The sequence below is a fragment of the Diachasmimorpha longicaudata genome, chromosome 4, assembly GCF_034640455.1.
Source record: "Diachasmimorpha longicaudata isolate KC_UGA_2023 chromosome 4, iyDiaLong2, whole genome shotgun sequence".
NCBI classification, from domain to species: domain Eukaryota; kingdom Metazoa; phylum Arthropoda; class Insecta; order Hymenoptera; family Braconidae; genus Diachasmimorpha; species Diachasmimorpha longicaudata.
In genome coordinates, this window is record NC_087228.1 from 1 (window position 1) to 23,174 (window position 23,174).

A 23,174-nucleotide genomic window follows, 5' to 3' on the forward strand; every position below is an offset into this window, starting at 1 on the left:
ACTCACGTGTGATATCACGAGGGTCACGAGGGTCACGAGGGTCACGAGGGTCACGAGGGTCACGAGGGTCACGAGGGTCACGAGGGTCACGAGGGTCACGAGGGTCACGAGGGTCACGAGGGTCACGAGGGTCACGAGGGTCACGAGGGTCACGAGGGTCACGAGGGTCACGAGGGTCACGAGGGTCACGAGGGTCACGAGGGTCACGAGGGTCACGAGGGTCACGAGGGTCACGAGGGTCACGAGGGTCACGAGGGTCACGAGGGTCACGAGGGTCACGAGGGTCACGAGGGTCACGAGGGTCACGAGGGTCACGAGGGTCACGAGGGTCACGAGGGTCACGAGGGTCACGAGGGTCACGAGGGTCACGAGGGTCACGAGGGTCACGAGGGTCACGAGGGTCACGAGGGTCACTCACAGGGTATGTTGATCACCTCTTGAATCACAGGGTATGTTGATCACTGGCGCCAGTTGATCACTGCGGGTCAGGGTGGAAGCTTTGAGTTGGGATAGGGCAAATGCATGGAGCAGCAGCGCCTCAGTGGTCGGGGTGAAAAAAAAGACGGTAACACGATTTACATTTGATTCCATGTTAAAGTGGTTTAGTTCGCGAGAATGCCGCTGAGAAGAGCCGGAGCGCCAGTGAGCACAATGGCCGCGAGGGTCACGAGAGTGGGGAGGAAGAAGTGGGAGAAGCAGCAGTTCTCAATGTGAGGAACCCCACAGGTCTGTGGAGCCCGGTTCTCAATGTGAGGAGCCCGCACAGGTCAATGGGATACATTTCTATCGGTTTACACCCGTTCTATGACACTGTTAAAGGCTGTACCACGCTTCTCAACCTTTGTCTATTGACAAAGACATGGCCACGAATGTCTTCATATTATTGCTAATGTTAACAAATGAAGTCTGAACGGTCACAAAGGTCTTGAGACTCGATTTAGACTCACTGTTTCTTAACAATTAGCTTCTGACACTCTACATATAATTGTGACTCTGTCTTTTAACTTCCTAATTAGCCACTCTCGCTTGTATGACCTTCTTTTGCGACTCCCTTGTACGTGGTTCTCTCTAACCACTCCCTCGTGTGCAACAATCTCTTGTACACCACCACCCTAACAAGTGCAGTACTCTTTAATTCCACTAACCCCCGAACATCACTATCTGCTGCCATTAACTATTAATGTGACCACCCTTGAGTGACGATCCTATATTGTGACGATCCTCTTATGACCACACCCTCTTGTGACGATCCTCTTATGACCACCCTCTTGTGACGATCCTCCTGTGACCACCCTCTTAGGCAGTGTCACTCCACCACAGGTAACACTGCCTCAAATGTGACCACCCTCTTGTGACCACCCTCTTGAGAGAAAATCTCACTCCACCACAGGTGAGACTCCCTCTCTTAGACAGTCTCACTCCACCACAGGTGAGACTGCCTATTATGTGTGACACTCCCTCTATTGTGACCACAAAACTCCTTATATAACTTCGCGCCCCACTGACAACCTCGGGGGGAGCAATTATAAACAATTATAAACAATTATTCTAATATTTTATTCTACACTTCCTAAATTAACATTAAAAGTTACCATTCAAAGTTTAACACCTGCTGGATAATTCTCCATATCATTTTTTTCAAGAAAAAGTCCTGAAAAAATCCATTGTCCAGACCGGGATTTGAACCCGGAACCTTCCCATTATCAATCCGATGCTCTTCCAACTGAGCTATCCGGCTCCTAATCGTTTTTTGCATTAACTTTTATTCCATATATGGAACACCGCCGTCCCCTTCATACGACAAACATTTTTAAAACAATCCCCAATATTTTTCATTGCTATTTCCCACGCATTAATAAATAATCATCTTACTTACATTTAATATCTATTATTAAAAACAATTACAAAAATCTTTATTTTCAATACATTAAAGTATACACCTACATTCATTTCTAAATTATTTATATTTATTTCTATTGATACATTAATATATTTATTCATATAATTACTAGTAATAGTAATTATATCAATTACTATTAACTACTATTACTATTAACTATTATTAACTATTATTAATATTACTATAATAGTTATTAATAGAATTAATAGTTTATTAATAGTAATTGTAATAGAATTTTTATTAATATAATTACTATTAATATATTACATTAATATATTCGTATATTAATCTACAAATTATTTATATTTATTTTTATTACATTTATACTTCATTTTTATTTTATTGCAAGTTTCATTTTAAATACTTCATTTTTTTCATTCAGTTACCTTATGAACAAATTACAATTTTTTATCTAATAAATTTCAAATTCACTAATTATATTTCCTACTTTCATCTATTTCTAAAAATATACTCAATTTTCATAATTCTAACCTTAAAATATATCATTATTTCTATTATAAATTATTTCCAATTATTTTTTTTTATTTCTATAAAAAAATTTCATTCATTTTATATCTTTCTTTTATAATAAATACTTTCATATTATAAATAAATATCATATTAAGAAAAATAATAATAATATAAATAATAATAGTATAATAATATTAATAATAATTATATGATAATAATAGTTAATATATTATAATTGCTATAATTACATTATATAAATATAAATATAATATATATTACTATTATGATTATTATTATTATTATTAATAGATAATAGTAATATATATTATATTTATATTTATATAATATCATTATAAATTTTATAATATTTATAACATTACAATTTTCCCCTTTCAGCTTTAATTTACTAACATATTAATTCATTTAGATTAAATAATATCTTTTATTTTTTTAAATTTACTAAATTATTCATTAAATCATATATCCTCAACATTATTAGCTTTAATAATTACAATTCCTCTATTATTAACTTATTATTTAACAATTAGAGATTACAAATTAACCATTTATTTATTCTTAATAATATATCTATATATATTTTCTTATTTATTACAATATCATTAGGAGTGCCCCCACTCTTTCCATTTATTATTCTAAATTTTAATATTATATTAGCCTTTAACTTTATAATATTAAAAATTATTTAATAATAAATTTCAATTTATTTTTCTTTTTTTACTGACAAATTTTCATATTTTTATAATATTCTATTTTAACTTCATTTTAAACTAATAATTTTCGAAATTTCACATATCATTTCAAATCACTAATTTTAAATAGTAAACAACTATTTATTTCTTTCAAATCAATTTACTATTTATTAGTTAAGTCAAACAACTTTACTAAAATTTTACATTTAATATTCAACGTTCATTTATCTATCACTATAATTATTCAATTAAAGTTAAATCTTACTGACAATTTAATACAATGGTAACGGCACATGCTTTTGTTACAATTTTTTTTTTTTTATAATTATGCCTATTACAATTTCCAGGTAATATAGACATAACTATAAAAAAAATTATAACAAAAGCATCACCAATTACCATTCTATTACACTCCCAGTAAGACTCAACTCTAATTCAATAATTATACCTATAAATAACTCAACATTAAACATTAAATTCATAATTTTTCATTATACTAAATATCTAATTTTATCAAAGTCTCTCACTTAAATAATTAATTCCTAATTTATTTAAAAGGAAAACAATATCTTCTTTGCCATCTAAAATTTATCATTTTTTATTATATTATCAATTTTAGAAATTTATACTTGAAAATTAACTTCAAATTTTCTATTACAAAAAAATTTACATTTTTTTCTATTGAAAACAAAAAATTCAAATTTATTATTAAATAATTCAATATTCAAAAATTTAACCCTAACCGGAAGTAATATAAATTAAAAGTTCAATATATGTTAATTTATAATAAACAATCATTTTACAAAAAATACCAAAAATCAGGGCAGCACTCCTCCTAATGATATTCTTATAAATAATTAAATATATATAAATATATTATTAACAAAAAACAAATGTCTAATCTCTAATTCATAAATAACAACTTCTAAATACAACAATTCTAATTATTAAACATAATAATATTCAACATATATCATTTCATAAACAATATCTTCTAATTCTAAATAACCCTCTTCAAATTCAAATCAATAATCCAAAATTTACTATTTAAATACAAATTCTAATTATTATTGCAATTTATTTTTATCAAACAATTCAAATAAAACATATTATTCAATCTCAATCAATTACTATATCAATTAATCAAAACCCAAAACCAACAACTCCTAATTTCATTAATATTATCAAATTTATAATTTATATCAAATAATAATTATTAAATAAGGAAATTCCTATTTATAAAAAATAACAACATTATTCAACTAAATCTATTTAATAAATAATATTGTAGAGATTCAGCCCCCACATTACTTCTATTAATAACTATTGGAACGATAAAACTTAACAATTTTTTTTAATTAACTAAATTAAGCAACTTATTAATCAAAATAAACATATCAAATCAATTATATTGTCTTATATAAAAATCAAATAACATCACTTTCACTTAAAACATTACATTTTTCCATATTTTTACAAATAGATATAACTATTAAATATCATTTTTTTATTCTCAATTTATTAGATTAGAAATGTTCAATTCCATTTAATTCAAAAAATGTTTTTAAATTCAACTTTAAATTAAATCAATCCTATTCATATTCAATTTTAATATTTTAATTTAGTAAATTCAAAATTTTAATCTCATATAAATTTCATTTCATTCAAAAAACAAAGTATTTTTACATTTAATTTTAAATAATAAATTAATATATTAATTTAATATTCCATTTTATATATTAATTATAAGTATTTATTTCAATTTAATATTTTATAGATAAGTAAAAAATTACCAATCGCATTACCATCAGTACAAATATCGACGCATGAAACCAGTTACCCCTAAAGCTGTAATCACTATTTACCCATCGCCGACATACCGACTGACGACTGACATTACCTTCAGTCCAGTTACCGACGCTTCCACTCGGTTACCCATAAAACTCTTATCACTATTTTACCCACATCCCAGATACCGACTCTCCAATACTATTACCGACAACCTACTTATCGACACGTGTCGAACCACTCACCTGCCCTCTACCCAATTACCCATCTACTTCCAAATTTTCAATATTTCCAACAAAGAGGATAGACCAAAGTAGAGGCTCAGTTCTGGGGGTTTGACTGACGCCAGTTTCTCCACGTTACCGACACGATTTCACCCCCGAGGAGACGGGGCGCCACGAGTCCTACTGGGGTATCTACATATCGGCCAAGCGGGGGGGCTCCGTTCGTACTTGTTCAACTGTACAAATGATCAACTGTACACAGAATTTTCAAACGGTGAGAGCACCGTTTGAAAATTCTAAAATTCTAAAAAGCTAGGCTGTACATGTGGCGCTGGGTCCACATGTACAGCCTAGCTTTTTCTCTCGACAGTTGAATCCCTTCACAGTCGTGCTCTCACTGTCTGAAAATTTTGTGTACAGTTGATCATTTGTACAGTTGAACAAGTACGAACGGAGCCCCCCCACTTGGCCGATATGCAGATACCCCAGTAGGACTCGTGGCGCCCCGTCTCCTCGGGGGTGAAATCGTGTCGGTAACGTGGAGAAACTGGCGTCAGTCAAACCCCCAGAACTGAGCCTCTACTTTGGTCTATCCTCTTTGATTTCCAACTTTAATAGCTAACAACCCCGCAACGCATTAAAATCAATTAAAAAACCCTATTTTTTACACGCCTTACTCAATATTCGTCTCACACCATTTAATATCCATTAAACCTATTTTTTTTATTTTTATTTCAACTATAATATATATTCTTATTTATTACAATATCATTACAAGTGCCCCATTCCTTGCATTTTTTATTCTAAATTTTAATATATTTCATTTTTCTCTTTTTTTACTGAAAAATTTTCATATTTTTATAATATTCTATTTTTAATTCATTTTACACTAGAAATTTTCTAAATTTCACATATCAAACAACTATTTTCTTTCTTTCAAATCAATTTACAATTTATTAGTCAAGTCAGAAGCTTTACTCAAATCTTACATTTTATACAATTTTCAATTTGCAATTTAATCTTTAATCTTGCTTTATATATAGGTATAATTATTCAATTAGAGTTGAGTCTTACTGAAACTCTAATATAATGGTACCTGCTCATGCTTTTGTTACAATTTTTTTTTTTTTTTATAATTATGCCTATTATAATTGGAGGTATGATAGGTATAACTATAAAAAAAAAGTATAACAAAAACATGACGAGTTACCATTCTATTGTACTCCCAGTAAGACTCAACTCTAATTCCATAATTATACCTATAGATAACTCAACATTAAACATTAAATTGCAAATTTATTTAAAAGGAAAACAAAATCTTCTTTGCCATCTAAAATTTATCATTTTTAATTATATTATAAATTTTCTAAATTTATACTTGAAAATTAACTTCAAATTTGCTATTACAAAAAAATTTCAAATTTATTATTAAATAATTCAATATTACAAAATTTAACCCTAACCGGAAGTAATATAAATAAAAAGTTTAATATATGTTAATTTATAACAAAAAATCATTTTAGAAAAAATACAAAAAATCGGGGCACTCCTCCTAATCATATTGTTATAAATAATCAAATATATATATAAATATATTATTAACAAAAAACAAATCTCTAATCTCTAATTCTTCAATAGCTTCAAAATACAACAATTCTAATTATTGTACATAATAATATTCAACATATATCATTTAATAAACAATATATTCTGATTTTTATAATAAAATTTCATTCTAAATTATTCAAATTCTAAATAACGCTCTTCAAATTCAAATCAATAATCCAAAATTTACAATATAAATAGAAATTCTAATTATTCTTGCAATTTATTTTTAACAAACAATTCAAATAAAACATATTATTCAATCGAAATTTATTAATATATCAATAAATCAAAACCCAAAACGAACAACTCCTAATAATTATAATAATAATAATTAAACAATTATTATTAAATAAAGAAATTTCAATTTATAAAAAATAACAAGATTATTCAACTAAATCTATTTCATAAATAATATTGTATAGATTTAGCCCCCACATAACTTCTATTACTCAACTATTTTATTCAAACAATAAAAGTTAATCAATTTATTTCTAAGAAAAATTAATATTGAATAAGAATTATTTCAAATTAATAAAATAAACATAGAAAATCAATTATATTTTTTTATATAAATCAAAAAACATAACTTTCAATTATTTTTCATATAAATAATTATATCTTTTAACGTTATAAACATAACATTTTTTCATATTTTTACAAATAGATAAAACTATTAAATAGAATTTTTCTAATCTAAATTTATTAGATTAAAAAATTTTCAATTCAATTTAATTCAAAAAACAAAGTATTTTTAAATTCAATTTTAAATAATAACTTAATATATTAATTTAATATTTTATATATAAGTCAAAAATTACCAATCGCATTACCATCAGCTCAATTATCGACGCTTCAAACCAGTTACCCCTAAAGCTGTAATCACTCTTTACCCATCGCCGACATACCGACCGACGACTGTCATTACCTTCAGTCGAGTTATCGACTCTTCGAGCCGGCTACCCCTAAAACTATTATCACTGTTTAACCAACAGCCCAAATACCGACCGACCAATCGGATTACCGACAATCTAGTTATCAACGTGTGGAACAACTCACCCGCGCTCTACCGGATTACCGATCTCATTCGAAATTTTCAATATTTCCAACTTTAATAGCTGACAACCGCGCAACGCTTTAAAATCAATTAAAAAACACTATTTTTTACACGCCTTACTCAATATTCCTCTCACACCATTTAATATCCATTAAACCTATTTTTTTTATTTTTATTTCAACTATTTTCAATATGTTCAAAATTTTATAGCTAACACCCCCACAAAACATTAAAATCAATTTTAAAAACCCAATTTTTCATACGCCTTGCTGAATATTCGTCTCACGCCATTTAATATCCATTAAAACTATTTTTAAAAATTTTATTTTAACCATTTTCAATATGTTACGAATTTAACACCTGATAACCCCACAAAATGTTAAAATCTAAATATTCGTCTCACGCCATTTAATATCCATTAAAACTATTTTAAAAAATTTTATTTTAACCATTTTCAATATGTTACGAATTTAACAGCTGATAACCCCACAAAACGTTAAAATCAATATAAAAACAACGGAATTTTTCATACGCGTCGCTAAATATTCGTCTCATGCCATTTAATATCCATTAAAACTATTTTAAGTATTTTTATTTTAACCATTTTCAATCAGTCGCAAATTTAACACCTGACAACTCCACAAAACATTAAAATCAATTAAAAAAACGCAATTTTTCACACGCGTTACTAAATATTCGTCTCACGCCATTTAATATCCATTAAAGCTATTTTCAAAATTGTTATTTCAACCATTTTCAATATGTTGCAAATTTAACAGCTGACAGCCCCGCAAAACATTAAAATCAATAAAAAAAAAACGCAATTCTTCATACGCGTTGCTAAATATTCGACTCACACCATTTAATATCCATTAAAGCTATTTTCAAAAATTTTATTTTAACAATTTTCAATACTTACCTGTTTAACTGATAACAAACCCACAAAACATCAAAATCAATATAACAAAAACACTATTTTTCACACGCGTTGCTAAATATTCGTCTCACACCATTTAATATCCATTAAAGCTATTTTTAAAATTTTTATTTTAACTATTTTCAATACGCTAAAAGTTTGACGGCTGATAACCCTGTCACGTCATTACACTTCGTCGACTATTTACCCATCGCCGAGATACCGACCGTCCAATACTCTTACCGACAGACTAGTTATCGACGTGTGGAACAAGTCACCCGCGCTCTAACCAATTACCGACATGGTTCCAAATTTTCCATATGTTACCAATTTAACACCTGACAACCCCGCAAAACATTAAAATCATTTTAAAAAACTCAATTTTTCACACGCATTGCTAAATATTCGTCTCACACCATGGAATATCCATTAAAGCTATTTTCAAAATTTTTATTTCACCCATTTTCAATATCTTCTGAATTTAACACCTGACAACCCGACAGAAAATTTTAATCAATTTTAAAAACCCTATTTTTCACACGCCTTGCTAAGTATTCCTTCATTTAAACCCTGTTGTGAGATTCTTACGACTTTATTCTAACTAACTGTTGCAAAACCTAGCTTCTAACTCTCTCTTCTCAATCTCTATCCATAAAAATATCCTCACCAGTCTAACCATATTATTGCAAAGGTAAGCAAATCTAGTCTGAAGGGTGACAAGTTTCGCAGGGCCACCAATTTCTTGACTGACACCATCTAGCGAAACCCTTACAACTTCATTATGACTAGGCTTTGCAAAACTTCGCTTCTAACTCTCTCTCTCTTCTCAATCTCTATTCATAAAAATATCCTAACCAGTCTAACAATATTATTGCAAAGGTAAACAAATCTTGTCTGAAGGGTGACAAGTTTCACAGGGCCACCAATTTCTTGACTGACACCATCTAGCGAAACCCTTACAACTTCATTATGACTAGGCTTTGCAAAACTTCGCTTCTAACTCTCTCTCTCTTCTCAATCTCTATTCATAAAAATATCCTAACCAGTCTAACAATATTATTGCAAAGGTAAACAAATCTAGTCTGAAGGGTGACAAGTTTCGCAGGGCCACCAATTTCTTGACTGACACCATCTAGCGAAACCCTTACAACTTCATTATGACTAGGCTTTGCAAAACTTCGCTTCTAACTCTCTCTATTCATAAAAACATGCTCACGCCATTTAATATCAATTCAAAAAAATTACAAATTTATATTTATACCATTAACAGTACCTTACAACTTTCACAGCGATCAACCCCCGGGTTCATCACTAAAATCCCCCACAAAAAAAACGCAATTCTTTATCAGCCTTGTTAAATATTTCTCAGGCTCGATGAAATAGCAATGAAAAATACATTTTCAATTTATATTTCTCCCCATAACAGATGTTAAACATTTTTACTACCTTAGCACTTTTACATTTAAATGCTCCTCCCCCCGAGGTTCTCTTTACGGTTATTCATCATTTGTGAGAAATCATTTACAATGCAAATTACTAAATTCCGACTAACAAATATCCACCTGTCAAGCTAACCATCCCACTCAATTATTTTTTTACTAATTATTCATTTCATCCTCAAAAAGCTTTCTTCAAATATTCATTTCTTATAATTTACCATTCCACCCAAACTAGCCGCCGCCGCATATACTAAACCTCCGCATTCAATTCAATGCGTCGAGGCTTGTCCAAAAAATATTTTCCACCCCTATATAATACACGATGTCTCAATTCGTCGACACGATTCGTCGGAATCAGACACCTTTTCCTCGCTGTCCAACTCCGACGGAACAAAACCCCGGGGGCTCCGACAAGGAGGCCGTCGAATTCTGGACGATCCCCCCGTCTTCATTCCCCTCCACCCTAAATTTACGCGCTTTTTACCGCCCAATATACAGGGCATATACAAAACGGGACTCCACGTCGCACTTCACCACAGTCAAGTACGACGGGTAATTCAGGATACAGGTCGCACTCCGACGGGTATCAATAATACACCTCCGAGTCCGACGGATAAAGTGCGGGATCTGACGGCGGCCGCTGAATTCTACAGCAACGCCCGTCTTCATTTCCCACCGCGCCCCCCCCCCCCCAAAAACACCCCTTCCTACAACCCCCAGTATATGTGACAGCTGAGTCCAACAGTGCATGACAAATTACAAAAACTACTTTTTCAAAAAAACCTTTTTCAACATTTTATTTCTACTGACCACACCAAAAAATTATATAAAACCCAATTAAGAGCTAATTCTCTAATTAATTCAAAAACCCCAACTCTGGCTAGCTTCACTTTATTAATTAATTTTAATTTCTCACAACTGATAAACGTACCTCTTATCCACTAGAAGCTCATCATGAGCATCGTTAAACATTTGTGACAAATAATTCAAAATTTATCACAATTGCTTAACATTAAATAAAAATTCTTTAATTTTTGACTCACCGAGATATCAACTGCAAACTGCATACTGCAAACTGCAAACTGTCGCCTGCTGTTGAACGCTGTCTCAGCATTCCTCCTTTTCCACAGCTCACTTCACATTAAAAAAAAAAAAACAAATTACAAAAATTGATTTTTCAACAAAGCTTTTTCACCATTTTATTTTTACTGACGACACAAAAAAATTATATAAAACCCAATTAAGAGCTAATTCTCTAATTAATTCAAAAACCCCGACTCTGGCTAGCTTCACTTTATTAATTAATTCATTTTAATTTCTCACAACTCATAAACGTACCTCTTATCCACTAGAAGCTCATCATGAGCATCGTTAAACATTTGTGACAAATAATTAACAATTCCAAAAAAAAAAACTCTTTTCTATACTAATATCAGCTTTATGCTACTCATTAACCTTCTTAAAAATTTATCACAAATGATTAACTTTAAATAAAAATTCTCTAATTATTGACTCACCGGGATAACTGCAATGTGTCGCCTGCTGTCTCAGCATTCCTCCTTTTCCACAGCTCACTTCAACAATTCACATTAAAAAAAAAAAAAAAAAAAAAAAAACACTGACTATCCACCACCAAAAAAACACTGCTCACTTAATATTCCACCTGATTTCTCACTAACCAATTAACCATTCAATTATGCCACAATTCAAACAACAGGCACACACTTTCTTAGGCCACTGTATTTACAACCCGACTCATTATTTTTTAAATTAAAATTCTAAACATTTTTAAACAAATTACGCCTTTTTACCGGCCCACCGACAACCACGAACGCGCACAACTACCCCCCCCCCCTCGATCCCTTCGCCCCACTGGTCACTCCCGTATTTCCACTCCACAATTAAACATTTTATTATTTAAAAAAATTTAACGCAATGCACACACTTTTTTACGCCAATCCATACCTCACTCGTCATTTTTTTAATTAAAATTTTAAACAAATTACACCGACGCACCAACAACCACCAACGCGCACAACTGCCCCCCCCCCCCCAACCCTTTGCCACTCAAGTCTGTAGATACGCTACGTATTTTTCATTCGTCCATTTTCCATTTTATTATTTTAAAAATGTCACTCAATAAACACACCTTTCCAGGCCAATGCATTTACACGCAATTTACCACTTTTTTTTAACCAACAATTTGTCCAATTATTTCATTTAACAGGTTACGCGTCATCACCAAGCCGCCGACAAGCACCAACACGCACGGCTGCCCCGCCTCGCCGCACCATCCCTTTGCCACCCAAGTCTGTAGAGACGCGGCGCATTTCACAGTCCTCCTTTTTGCATTTTATTATTTCAAAAAATGCCACTGAATGCACAAATTTTACTGGGCCAATGCATTTACACCCAATTTAATGGTTTTTTTTAGGAAAATTTCCAGCATAATTAGCCCTCATCACTAAGCCACCAACAACTACGGACACGTACGTACGGCTGCCCCCCCTCACCGCACCATCCCTTCGTGACCAAGCTCTGTGGAGACGCTACTCGTTTTTCAGTCCATTTAGCATTTTATTTTTTCAAAAAATTCCACTCAATAAACACACTTTTCTGGGCCAATCCATTTACACCCAATGTACCAGTCTTTTTTAGCAATATTTCACTATTTATTTAATAGATTAGGCGTCATCACCAAGCCGCCAACAACCACGGACACGTACGGCTGCCCCGCCCTCACCGCACCATCCCTTTGTCACCCAGCTCTGTGAAGACACTGCCTATTTCTCAGTTGTCCATTTAGCATTTAATTATTTATAAAAATACCACCGAATTGACACACTTTCCTCGGTCAATCAATTTATACCCAATTTACTAGTTTTTTCATCAAAATTTCCAGCATAATTAAACAAATTAGGCGTCATTGGGCAGCCCCCAGTACTCATACGCAATTCCCACAAATCACTTCAATATTCACTATTCAACTTTAAAAGACATACTCACTATGTTAATTGCACGCCGCGAACCTATTTCCATTCAATTAACCACTTTAATAATCCAAATTCAACGTTTCATTAAATTAATTACACGATTTACGCGAGACGCCGGAACGGACAAGCACGTGCAGCCGCCATCTTAGGGCATACTGCAGTAGTGCAGTCACGCAGCCCGCAGCTCACTCACGCTCCCCACACCCTTGGCACGGCTAGGGATTTTTCCCTTGGCGGATGATTTCAAATTCCTTTACTCTTTTATTCGGTTCAATAAAGTCAATCAATGAATTTAATAAATCAATACATTAAAAAAAAATGATGGGGAAAAAGACATATTAGCAATAGTAATTCTTGACATATGAAAACCCAATATTTAATTTATATTTTAAGTCATTAGGATAAACATCGAAGTGAGCCGGTCAGGGGACTCTTGTGCTTAAGAGTCCCCTGAATATCAATAAGGCCCTAAATTTTTAAAAAACCTGAAAAAAATTTCTTTTCCTCCTTCACAAAAAAATGGCAGACGTACTCCTTTGATTTTTTTGTGAGAGAAATCGAAGGGTGCCATCGTTGATTTTTGCAAACTGGAGCGAATCATTTCTCGTGCTTGAGTATCCTCTACATGTGAATAAAGCCCTAAACCGCCGAAAAATGCAAAAAAAATTGTTTTTCTCCGAAAAAATCGGACGGCCAATGTTTTGCTTCAAATTTGGGGTTAGTCTTCAGATTTTTTTGTTAGAGGCATTAAATGGTATTACGATTGAACTTCGCAACTGGGAAGAGTTTTGCATCGTGCTGACAATCTCCCGAATATAAATAAGCCGGGCAATTGTTGGTTACCTTCTTTACCGGTAGGAATGTGCCAGGTTTAGTTCGTGCGCCACCACCGCCTAATTTTTGGGGGGGGCTCCGTTTGTACTTGTTCAATTGTACAAATGATGAACAGTAGAGAGAATTTTCAAACGTTGAGAGCCCCGGTGTGCAGGGATCCAACTGTCGAGACAAAAATGTGGCTGTACATGTGGACCCAGCGCCTATGTACAGCTTACCTTTTTGTCTCGACAGTTGGATCCCTGCACACCGGTGCTCTCAACGTTTGAAAATTCTCTCTACTGTTCATTATTTGTACAATTGAACAAGTACAAACGGAGCCCCCCCAATTTTTGCCAATAAAATTTCACATATGATTGAACAAGTTAGACGCAGAAACCAAGACGTAAACAAGGACGAACACGCACCAACCGCCGCTTAGTCCACAACTGTCTTTTTATGTACCGTTGCGTCACTACACTCCCTCTACACACACCGACGACCGGTACCATCTACCTGTTACGTTCCAATCTGGTTCGCTGGCTCCCAGGTGGCAGGTCCGATGCCCGTGGAGTGCAAAATCATTTTGCTTCACAAGTGCGGGAATTTAAAATTAAATAATTAAACACAGACACCAATTTAGCGAGATTATATTATTGAAAATTTATTCGTAAGTTGTAGGCTTAACATAACTTTTAGGCGTCTGAGGTCGAACTGCCTTACAATCATTCTTCTATTTTACCTTAAGAGTCAGGATGAGGGGCCTGTTCCACAAATAGGACTAGGGGACCAATCGTAGCCTTGAGCTCAGTTAGGTGGTTGGCTCTAAACCCCCACGATCCTCTGGGCTCACTCAGCTTTGTCTCCGGGGATACATGATTTTAACAAAAGGCCCGCGTCCGTCGTTCTAGCTGCTCTGTGTTCGACTATGCTCTCGGAGCCCGTATGCTTCATAAATTATGCTGCGCTAGGATTTTCTGTTATTAATTGCGTTTATAACGCCTCGGAATTTGTTGTTCGGATTTATTTAATGTACCGATCAGGAATGAGTTGAAATCATTGATCGTTACGTTATTTTCGGGTAAATTAATAGTATTTAGCCCGACAGTAGGATCATTATATTTTCTTTTGTTCTATTTGGTTTTTTATGAATTTAATGGATTAGATTAGACGGATAAAAGCAGTTTCGGTCTCTCTCTGCCTACGATACGCTGCATTCCTTAAAATAAATGGAATGATCAATAATTTGTAAGATCTATCTCTCTCGAAAATTATTGGGGTTATATTTGCGTTTCTTATTAAACTATGGAATATTCGAGAAATTATTATATTTAAGGTTATTATTATCAAGAGATGAAGTTAATATAGTCCAGTGACCAGCATACCCCGAACCACCCCTCTCTCCACAACCTACATCCTGAGCATTTACCACCTTTCCCTTGACCCTTTAGTTTAAGTTTTCCTATATTTACGTTTTAAGTTAGAATTTTGGTTCATCGTCGTGAGTTATCCGCTTCGAGTACGTTTTTCGATTTGTTGTTCCCGTCGAAACAAAAAAACAACTGGCTCCCTTCAGAGCATTTGTTCCGTTTTCGGACCGTCAAGGGAAAAGGGCGGGCTAACTGGAGCATTTTTATGCGAGTAAAAATCTACCACGTTACATTAGTTATGTAAAAATCATTAGATATTACAGGAGTACATGGCGAGATCGACAATCAGGTCAGTATGACCAAATGTGCGGGAAAAACTTTCCAGATTGCCATGAGAGGCGTTTTTCTTAGAGTCGAAACAAAGAGCACCCGAGCTATCCCATAAAGAAGCATGAGGTGTCGAATACTTCTGGCGACTCAGGATCAGATTTTTTATCTAAAACAATGACGAATGCAGCATTTTTCATGAGGAATACAGCGTTGACGATCTCCATGACGGTTTGGAAATCGAGTCAGTTCGCCTAGCAGGGAGGGCAAGTGCACATCGGAACACATCTATATATTATTCAAATTATACTTGCTCTCAATTTACCATGATTATTATTAAAACACCTCAATATAATCCATCATCAAAAACAAGTGTTCAACGAATTTATTTCAAATATTAACCTTTTTAGTGCAAGTTTTTATCACTAAATTGTCAAAATTCATGTGTGCTAATGTGGCTGTTATAGCTTAAAATGCCTGCTTACTGCTATCCATCATGGTAAAATGCAGCTCAATTTGACATCAATTATGCCCAATGGAAAAGCTGCAATTTGAAAAAAAACGATATCAGCATTTTAAAGTGAAAATTTGGGTTTTATCGCGGCCACAGAAAATAAAAGAAAATTATAACTATAAAAAATGCCATCACATATATTAGGAATACTATGACTAGTCTAGTGCTGTCTTATTGTTTGGATTAATATAATTAATGACATCAACCACATTTTTTGTGTATTTTGTAAGTTGGAAAATACAGTTCCCCTGTCTATATTAATCCTTAGAATTTCGAGTTCTCTGGCCATAACTTTTTTGTTGATGGACCTGCGATGTAAGTTAGTTGCTAATATAGTTCTATACAACATAGAATCACACAAGTAACAGAAATCACAATTACAAGAATTGGAATGAACAAAGAAATTCCGTTCCCTCCCCGCAGCCCTTAGACGTTTGATTTCAACGCATCAGCACAGGTAATTCTCAGACTGTCTTCAAATACATGGGGACACACACTTTTCACAAATTACTATAATACTCTAATATAAAAACACACTGAATATGTTGACTTGAGTCGATGGTTGCGTTTACACCGCATAAATTGTCTTTTTAATCGGAATTGAAGGTACGATTGAGAAAAAATAGACGCAATAACCGAGAGAGGCCGTCAAGCATGAACAAGCACAGCCGCCATCTTATACTAACGTCAGTATAAGTTTTAACATCGGGTATAACCCGAAGTCTACCCCCTCCCTTCTTCGCGCATGCGTAATTTCAGGATATTACCGCGTTACCCACATGTTCATAAGTTTCCTACGCGGGAACTAGTTTCTTCCTGAAATAAAATATATTTAAAAAATAATTGAAAATCTGGCTATTAATTGTTCGACAAGACCAAGCGTTCTCTTTGCAGGAAAAAAAAATATCAAGAATAAATAATTTATTACGTTTTACATGTTATTTGTGTGTTAATTTGAATTTATTTTGTGTGCTAATTTTAATGTTAGTGTGTTTGTTGTTTTAAGTTAAGATTTTCTTCATAATTAACCTGTGTAATTTTTCGAGTTGGGACATCAGTGTTAACAAAAGGTAAGTGTACTTGAATATACAATCAATGGGTATCAATCGTTGGGGAATTAAATTCTCCATCGATTGATACCCATTTCATCCCCTAATCACCATTATTTTCAAAGAAAAACCGCGGGCTACATGCCGACAAGGACTAAAATCGTCGAGATTTTAGTCTTCAATCGCCCGTTCCCCACTTAAAAATTGATTACTTCTCCCCCCTTAAATTTAAGGGATGAAACCAAGGGCGATTGAAGGGGGATACTGATGGAATATATTTTATTTTTTACCCTTAAAAACTGTAGATTCCCAATGAAATACAAAAGGCCCTATGCTACTCCCAAGAGGTCCTCAAATCGGAAGCCGTGGTCAATTTCATTGGATAATAAACGAGGAAGACCATTCAATAGTCAATTCCAAATGGCGGTATACTCCGTTTATTGTTTTAATGAAGAGGAGCAGCGAGCAGGCCAATGCATAATCCCTTTGCAGCAACCCAGGTATTAATAGTGGTTCCTTCATTTTTGTCCTCAACAATGGTTGCCTCCTGTTGCCAACCTAGTTCAGAGGCGACCTTTAAAAAATTTCCGGAAAAATACATATTTTTCATGTTTTTGAAAAAGTTTCAAACCCTATTTTTTCTTAATCACGGTACAATCTAATTCTATCTTATTATATAAGCTGTACATTTGTTTCCACTACTTATACTAATACGAAACATGTAATAACACTGTATGTGCATCCGTAATAGTGAGGGGTCGAAAATATACTAATTACCATAGTAATTTGATGATTGATCCAGTACTTGATAAATTAGTCATCGTGTATTTCACGTTTTCTGCGATTTATGGAAGAAAAAAAGAAATCTAGGATGTTTGCGGGAAATTACGATGCAAATAGCAGAAGTCTGATCAAGCAACACAATTAAAAATTGGAATTTTCCTCGAATACTTCCTGACATAATTCTTCTACTTTTCTGTGTGTATAGCATGCTTAACCGAGTGTTGACTAATCCCCTTTTCTATTCCCACAATCTTCTATTGCATGTTTGCACGTACGTATTCTGTAGAGAGAGAACCTCGAAAATGCTGAGAATATCCCTCCCTTCTATTACCAAAATTATGCAGCATGCTGAGACAGGTGAACCATTTTTGACCCCAGGGAAAGACAGGCATCGGACTGCACCCAAACTCAACATTAGTGATGAAGTCAAGGGCGAAATTCGCGATATAATTTATGAGCATGCCGAGAAACGTAAGAGTAGAGAATTTGCAATGTTTGTGTAGTCCTATTGCAAAAGTTCGGTACTATTTGAACACAATAACTATACGAAAATTCGTCCCATTTCTTCTGAGGCATTTCAACTTTTCTAGAACGTATTTTACCTCTTTAAGGGGGAGAATTTATTCAATGTTATAAAATACTTTATGTACAAAGAAAATTCTCCTTCACGAACATTTCATTATAAAATAATCGTTTTCTTTTTCTGGGCTGGACATCAAACAAGTCAACGTTATCTTGTGTATGTAAGGATGAATAATATATTAACTTTTTTATGCAGGTGAACCATTGACCATTGAAAAGTTGCTGCAGGTCATTGCGTATGTTCCTCTTTCATTTATTAGTTGATCTTTTGAAATTTGAATGAGCATAGTAGTATCATAAACTTTATTTTCAAGATCGAAGGAAATCACTTTTACCGGAGGAAAAACGACGCTGAAAAAAGTCCTTCTTCAGATTGGGTTCACCTACTGTAAGCGTGATGGTACTAGGTACCTCAAAGAACAGCCATACATCGCTTACAGAAGGATCCAGTTCCTCAAAAAAATGAAGCATCTAATTGACGAAGGCAAGCCGATTGTCTACCAAGATGAGACTTGGACATATCGACGAGGAACGGGGAAGTCGAAAGAGTGGCAGGACAGTGATGTCCGGAGCCACACAGGTGAGGGTTTCCCCGCTTGGACGATAGGCTCAAACTTGGTCCAACCTCGGTTACCAAGCCTCGGGATTCCTAGTTTTGATCACGGTTGAACCTGTGGTAATTCCTAGGTAAAACCAAGTTTGGCGATTCCCTGTGAATTAAAGCTTGGCTACCAAGGCAATTCCTATCTTCATCCAAGCTTCGGTCTCCGAGCTTGAATTGATAAGTTAGAACCAAGCTCGGGCCAATATATTTTAGAAAAAATTAAATAATTTATATTATATAAAGATATAAATCCATATTTTTTATAAATAAATATATTATTTATTTATTTTATTTTCTTTAATTTTTTGCAAGTTCGAGAATTTCTAACTGGTTATTGTCGGAGGGCTTTCAGCCAAAACCGGAAAACTGTTAACATAATTCGTGGAAAAAAAATTAAGTTGATCGTGATGGTCAAAGAAAAAAAATTAAGTCAGAATTCAAATTGGAAGAATTATCAACTTTTGACAGTTTTGTTTGGCTATACTAATGCTTGGGTTGGGGGGAGCGAGCTGAACATATTTTTTTTCAAGTCAAACTTGGAAGTCGAGCTTGGATGAAGGCTGATGACCAAATTAGGCTAAAGCTTGATCTCAAATTGGGTGACGCTTGGATCAAGGTTGGTCCAAGTCTGGACGCCGGACTTGATTCAAGCTTGGATCAAACTTCGGATCCAAGCTCGGACGGGCGTTACAAACCAAGGGCTAGCCAAGATTGTTCCAAGCTTGGAAAGCAAGATCGAACCAACCTAGCCTACTCTCGGTCCAAGCTTGGACCAATGGTGAATTCCCACCTGGGCACTAATGAAAAAATCTCAGTCAGGAATGATTCGACTGGTGACCGGTACCTGATCTGTAATGCTGGCGGGAGGAGTGGTTTCGTTCCGGAATGCTCCCTATTCTACCGTACAGCTGTCAAACCAAGACCAGATGACGATTATCATGGTGACATGAATGGAGAACTATTCCAGAAATGGTTCAAGGAAAGACTTGTCCCCAACATCCGGGAGCCATCGATAATCGTCATGGACAATGCATCGTATCACTCCCAACGAGTAGGTATATTTTTACAGCGCGCAAGATTTTGTAGGTAATGAAATAAAGGAATGAAACAGGTGTTGGTCGATGGAGAATTTGATTCTCCATAACCCCGAATCAACCCCGAATAAGTTGAAGAGGGTGAGTCTGATCTTCAAGTTGCTCTTAACTTTTCGATTCAGAATTCCATCCTCATCTTTGTTTCGAAGTTTAGACGTTGGGTTTTGAGACAACCTATATTGATTGCTGCTTTTGTTACCGAGATTAAAGAATGCGACAATTTTGTTTATTTTCCCCTCCTTGTTTCCTTTGCAGGTACATCAAAATCCTACTCAAAAGTGGACAATTGCCCAGATCCAGAAGTGGTTGGATGATCATAACATTCGTTATGAGCCAGGGACTACCAAAAAGGAGTTACTGGTCATTGTTCAACTCAACAAGCCTGAAGTTCGTTACCAATTGGATGATTATGTTGCGAAATGTACTGATCATGAGATTGTTCGTTTGCCTCCATACCATTCAATCTATAATCCGATTGAAATGGTTTGGTCACAAATGAAGCGATATTATGATAAGAATATTGGTCGCAACAATGATTATTCACACGAAATGGCTGAAACGATCTGGGCAGAGGCATTGGCATGCGTTTCTATACAGCAATGGGAAAACTATTGCCGTCATACTGAAACCAGAATCTTGGAGGACTATGCTCGAGAGGTATCAGATGACTGTAATAGAGAAGCCTATCAGATCCAAATTGTTTGTGATGAGGATGACGCAGACAATGGTGATGACGATGGTGCTGACGCAGATAATTTCACCGCAATGCAAGTGACCGTCGACCTTGATTCACGGATTCATAATTCAGCTTCTTTGGAGATGAATCTGGGATCGGTTCGTCGATCCTTGTTAACTGCGTTTGAATCGGAAATGGTATCTATCGAGGAATCCATTCAAAAAAAAAAATTGTGAGAGAAACATTCACGTGATTGTGATGAAAATTACTATTTCAGCTGGCAGATCCACCCCAAAGTGACGAAGACATGGTAGCAGGTCTTCAGATGGAAACTGATTTCGCAGACCATTCTGTATTACCAGCGATTCCTTCATCGGATTCGACAAATTGTTCCCCGAGGACTTTAGATCATGTGAGCTCGCGTAACCTCTCAGATTTTAAATTAAATTTCGGCCCTTGATGCCTATAACATAGTGACATTTGGGAATACCGATTAAAGCGGAAGGGTGAAAATATTTTGTTTCAAGGAATCTCAAAAAGTCAATGAAGTTGTGATGGAATGCAGCAGGCCGTCAAGAGCCATTACGGATTCTGTGCTGGTACCAATACCAGATCCAGAAAGAGATTCAAGACCTCACTGGTCATCATTGATGGACAGAAAAGGAGTTGTCGAATTGGCAACATCGATGAATGGAGTATTACTTCACCAGTCTGCCAGATTTCATCAGGGCCACGAACGTTTTCCGGTAGAGCGCAGAAATTCCCAGTGCACAGCAAATGCGGTGGTGGCGATAGCAGTGCTACTTGGATCCCCAGTTAATGTTACACGAGATCTTCTGGATCAGATCTTGATAGATGGTGACAGACTTTATGTCGACTCACGAACTGAGAGAAACATCGTCTATCAACATCTATCACCAGAAGATCTCCAAAACAGATTCACGGCATGTGGTCAGGCGTTTACCATCGGTGTTTATTTCAATTCTCAGGGGTTTCTGTCTTCAGAAACTACCCTACACGAGATCACTGAAAGTATCTCATCAAATGCCGCTGTTTATCAGCACGAACTTGAGCGTACAGGGTTTTTATATATTTCGGAAGGCAAAACGGTTGCGTATATCATTTCTCCACAAAATCCCAATTGTACTCGCCAATATTTTTATTTGTTCAATCCACATGCAGTGGACAACAATAATCATTTCCCTCGAATTGCCAGAAAAGGAGCCGCGAGATTATTCCGATGCCTGTCAGCGAATGCCCTGGCTCAGCTTCTGCTGACCCAAAATTATGCCAGAAGGAATGGATGGCAAATGTATAGAATTAAAATTGAAAACAGTACGAAATAGTATATTTAGTAACGGACCTGAATAAGGTTTTTTTAGCAATGGTTAAACATACTATTTTTAATAAAGTTCATATTATAATTTATGAAATGTGTAACACGAGGTTTTTTAATTATCATTTTTCAAATTTTTTGGCAGGGTAAAAGATTTGTTGTGGGAGAACTTATTTATTTATAAGCGGCGGTTTTTCTATTGAAAAACTGAAGATTAGGGGGTGAAATCGGTATCAATCGATGGGGAATTAATTCCCCAGCGAATGCCCTTGATTTCATCCCTTAATATTAATTGGGGGAGAAGTTATCAATTTTTAAGTGGGCAGCGGGCAATTGGAGACTAAAATCTCGACGATTTTCGTTGTTGTCGGCATGTACTCCGCGGTTTTTCTTGTGAAATAATGACGATTAGGGGATGAAATTTAATCCCCCAACGAATGCCGTTGGTTTCATCCCTTAATATTAATTAGGGGAGAAGTTATGAATTTGTAAGTGGCGAGTCGGCGATTGGAGAGTGAAATCTCCATGATTTTCACCCTTTTCGGCATGTTTCCCGCCGTGTTCCTTTTAAAATAATGAAGATTCAGGGTTGAAATGCTCTCCAGGAGATTGAGTGATAACTGGATGCAGTAGTAAGCTACATATTTTTAATAATTGTTTAGTAAACTTGGTAGATCCCTTTAAAATAATATCGCTCTTTAGCGCCCTTCCATCATGTTTTCTCTCTTTTTTTCATTATTTTTCATGTCCATTCAAGTGGTTCCCACAACGCAAAATTAGTCCCAAAAGTTAATGTATTTTAAGTTAAAAAGATAAAATTTTTCCAAAAGTTGACGTTCGTTAGATAGTCCACGCGGGTCTTAATTTATATTGTTTTTGTGGCGATGTGGGATGGATCTTTATGACGAATTAAAGTAAATATT

At 34.8% G+C, this 23,174-nt stretch overlaps 1 protein-coding gene, 1 long non-coding RNA gene and 1 other non-coding gene across 7 annotated transcripts; 1 reads left to right on the top strand and 2 right to left on the bottom strand.

Annotated features, from left to right (window-relative positions):
- Positions 1 to 1,665: 1,665 nt before the first annotated feature.
- On the bottom strand, positions 1,666 to 1,738 carry Trnai-gau (transfer RNA isoleucine (anticodon GAU)). Its single transcript has one exon. It is a non-coding gene; the product is annotated as a tRNA-Ile (tRNA).
- A 12,816-nt stretch (positions 1,739 to 14,554) lies between these two features.
- On the bottom strand, positions 14,555 to 16,939 carry LOC135161950 (uncharacterized). Of its 2 annotated transcripts, XR_010298875.1 has the most exons (3): positions 16,509 to 16,823; positions 16,016 to 16,157; positions 14,555 to 15,782 (listed from the first exon to the last, which is right to left on the bottom strand). It is a non-coding gene; the product is annotated as an uncharacterized LOC135161950 (long non-coding RNA). The 2 variants fall into 2 exon arrangements; XR_010298874.1 differs by lacking the exon at positions 14,555 to 15,782 and having other exon boundaries at positions 15,928 to 16,157; positions 16,509 to 16,939.
- On the top strand, positions 16,807 to 23,167 carry LOC135161948 (uncharacterized). Of its 4 annotated transcripts, none has more exons than XM_064119978.1 (7): positions 16,807 to 17,676; positions 18,738 to 18,777; positions 18,856 to 19,121; positions 19,961 to 20,196; positions 20,495 to 21,112; positions 21,193 to 21,327; positions 21,443 to 23,167. In XM_064119978.1, exons 3-7 carry the CDS (start codon positions 19,004 to 19,006, stop codon positions 22,259 to 22,261), a joined length of 1,926 nt encoding a protein of 641 aa, XP_063976048.1. In that variant the 5' UTR covers positions 16,807 to 17,676; positions 18,738 to 18,777; positions 18,856 to 19,003; the 3' UTR covers positions 22,262 to 23,167. The 4 variants fall into 4 exon arrangements, with proteins under 4 accessions (XP_063976048.1, XP_063976047.1, XP_063976045.1 ...); XM_064119977.1 differs by having other exon boundaries at positions 16,807 to 17,197; positions 17,482 to 18,777; XM_064119975.1 differs by lacking the exons at positions 16,807 to 17,676; positions 18,738 to 18,777; positions 18,856 to 19,121 and having other exon boundaries at positions 19,314 to 20,196.
- The last annotated feature ends 7 nt before the right edge of the window (positions 23,168 to 23,174 follow it).

Bases quoted from the DNA above. Each gene is read 5' to 3' on its own strand.
- LOC135161948 (XM_064119975.1), top strand. From the start codon at position 19,699: ATGAAGGCTGATGACCAAATTAGGCTAAAGCTTGATCTCAAATTGGGT. The intron at 21,113-21,192 runs GTATCTATCGAG...TTACTATTTCAG, and splicing joins CTGCGTTTGAATCGGAAATG to CTGGCAGATCCACCCCAAAG. The intron at 21,328-21,442 runs GTGAGCTCGCGT...TTTTGTTTCAAG, and splicing joins CCCCGAGGACTTTAGATCAT to GAATCTCAAAAAGTCAATGA.